The sequence below is a fragment of the Primulina eburnea genome, chromosome 5 (genome assembly GCF_022965805.1).
Source record: "Primulina eburnea isolate SZY01 chromosome 5, ASM2296580v1, whole genome shotgun sequence".
Lineage (NCBI taxonomy): Eukaryota > Viridiplantae > Streptophyta > Magnoliopsida > Lamiales > Gesneriaceae > Primulina > Primulina eburnea.
This window is the reverse complement of record NC_133105.1, coordinates 8,197,790-8,199,512: the sequence shown is the minus strand read 5'-3', so window position 1 is coordinate 8,199,512 and position 1,723 is coordinate 8,197,790. Positions and strand designations below refer to the sequence as shown.

At 35.3% G+C, this 1,723-nt stretch overlaps 1 protein-coding gene across 1 annotated transcript; it reads left to right on the top strand.

The window, feature by feature from the left end:
- Window positions 1-207: 207 nt before the first annotated feature.
- On the top strand, window positions 208-1,723 carry LOC140831331 (uncharacterized). The gene is made up of 2 exons (XM_073195084.1): window positions 208-1,660; window positions 1,719-1,723. Exons 1-2 carry the CDS (start codon window positions 208-210, stop codon window positions 1,721-1,723), a joined length of 1,458 nt encoding a protein of 485 aa, XP_073051185.1.

Here is a 1,723-nt window from a genome sequence, read left to right as displayed (position 1 = left end):
TCCCGAAGAAATCGAATTGATCATCGGCAAGGCAACAATCCAGGTAAAAATCGGCTATACATTTTTATTTTGTTTTTTATAGCTTCTCTGTGCGTGATTTGTGGTTTCTTGATTGTTTGTTGTTGAGTTGTTGATTGACTATTACTTGTTTATTTGTTTAATACTTATTTTATTCTTGTTTAAGATTATAACTTGAACTATTTCAAAATGGAACATCAATCTGCTGCAAAGAAAGGAAAAACATTGATATCCTCTTTCTTTAAGAAGAGAGATCGTCAAGCTAGTGAAGATACTTCAATTCCTCCGGTCTTTACAATGCAACATCAATCCAGTGAAAGTCTTCTATTTCCCAATATACAAATTCCTTCATGTTCCTCTCCTATAGACGATCATCAGTCTTCGTCTACTTTTATTGAACGAGATTTGGGAAAAAGAAAACAGATATGTGAATATCATGTTAATGTACGAGATGAGATAAGACGTTCATATCTAAATATGGGGCCTTATCAACCAGATATGTTGGAGTATCCAGGTACGAAATTTGGAAGCCAGAATCGTCGTTTTCAGAAAAAATGGTTTCAGAAATTTTATTGGTTGGAGTATTCGCCTTCAACAAATAAGGCATATTGTTTCTATTGTTTTCTTTTCCTGAATGATGTTAATTCATCTAATATCTCGGCATTGGTCAATGAAGGATTTGACAATTGGAAAAGGGTAAACCAAGGAAAAACATGTGCTTTTCTTTCCCATATTGGTTCTGCAGCTTCTTCACCTCATACTATGTGTGAGAGAAGGGCTGACAATTTGATTAGGCCCTCACAACATATTGATAAAGTGATGCATGCACAATCTAAAGAGGAAAAAGAGAAAAATCGTCTGCGTTTGAGCACCTCAATTGTAGCTGTTCGTTGGCTAGCACTTCAAGGTTGTGCTTTTAGATGTAACGATGAATCTCTATCTTCATCTAATCGTGGAAATTTTCTTGAATTGGTGAAGGCTTTTACAAAAATGAATATAGAAATTGATGAAGTTGTGCTTGAGAATGCTCCAAAAAATGCCCAATATATCGCTCCAGAAATTCAGAAAGAGATTTTACATATTATGGCCAATAGAGTACGACAGATGGTTCGTGAAGAAGTTGGAGATAAATACTTCTGTATTCTTGTTGATAAAGCCCGAGATATATCTAAACGAGAGCAAATGGCCATTATATTGAAGTTTGTGAACAATCATGGGATTTTGACAGAAATATTTTTTGCCATCAAAAGTGTTAGTGACACTACCTCAATGAATTTGAAAAATGAGATATCAAATGTTCTTGTTCATCATGATCTCCATGTTAAGAAAATCATAGGCCAAGGATATGATGGTGCTAGCAATATGCGTGGAGCGTGGAATGGACTTCAAGCATTATTTCTCAAAGATTGTCCCTATGCATACTATGTCCACTGTTTTGCATATCGTTTACAACTGGCATTGGTTTCTGCAGCTAAGGATGTTAGTATTATTTGGGAATTCTTTTCTCATTTGGACAATATTGTTAATATTGTCACTTCTTCTACTAAGCGCATTGTTGAATTACATACTGCACAAAGAAATGAAATTGAGTATATGTTGTCAATTGGAGAACGTGATTCTGGAAGTGGTGCAAACCAGATTGGTAATTTGCAACGAGCAGGAGCTACTCATTGGAGTTCTCACGATGATTCGGTAAAAAGCTTGA

What these genes read in the sequence shown, in the direction of transcription:
- LOC140831331 (XM_073195084.1), top strand. Translation starts at nt 208, where the DNA reads ATGGAACATCAATCTGCTGCAAAGAAAGGAAAAACATTGATATCCTCT.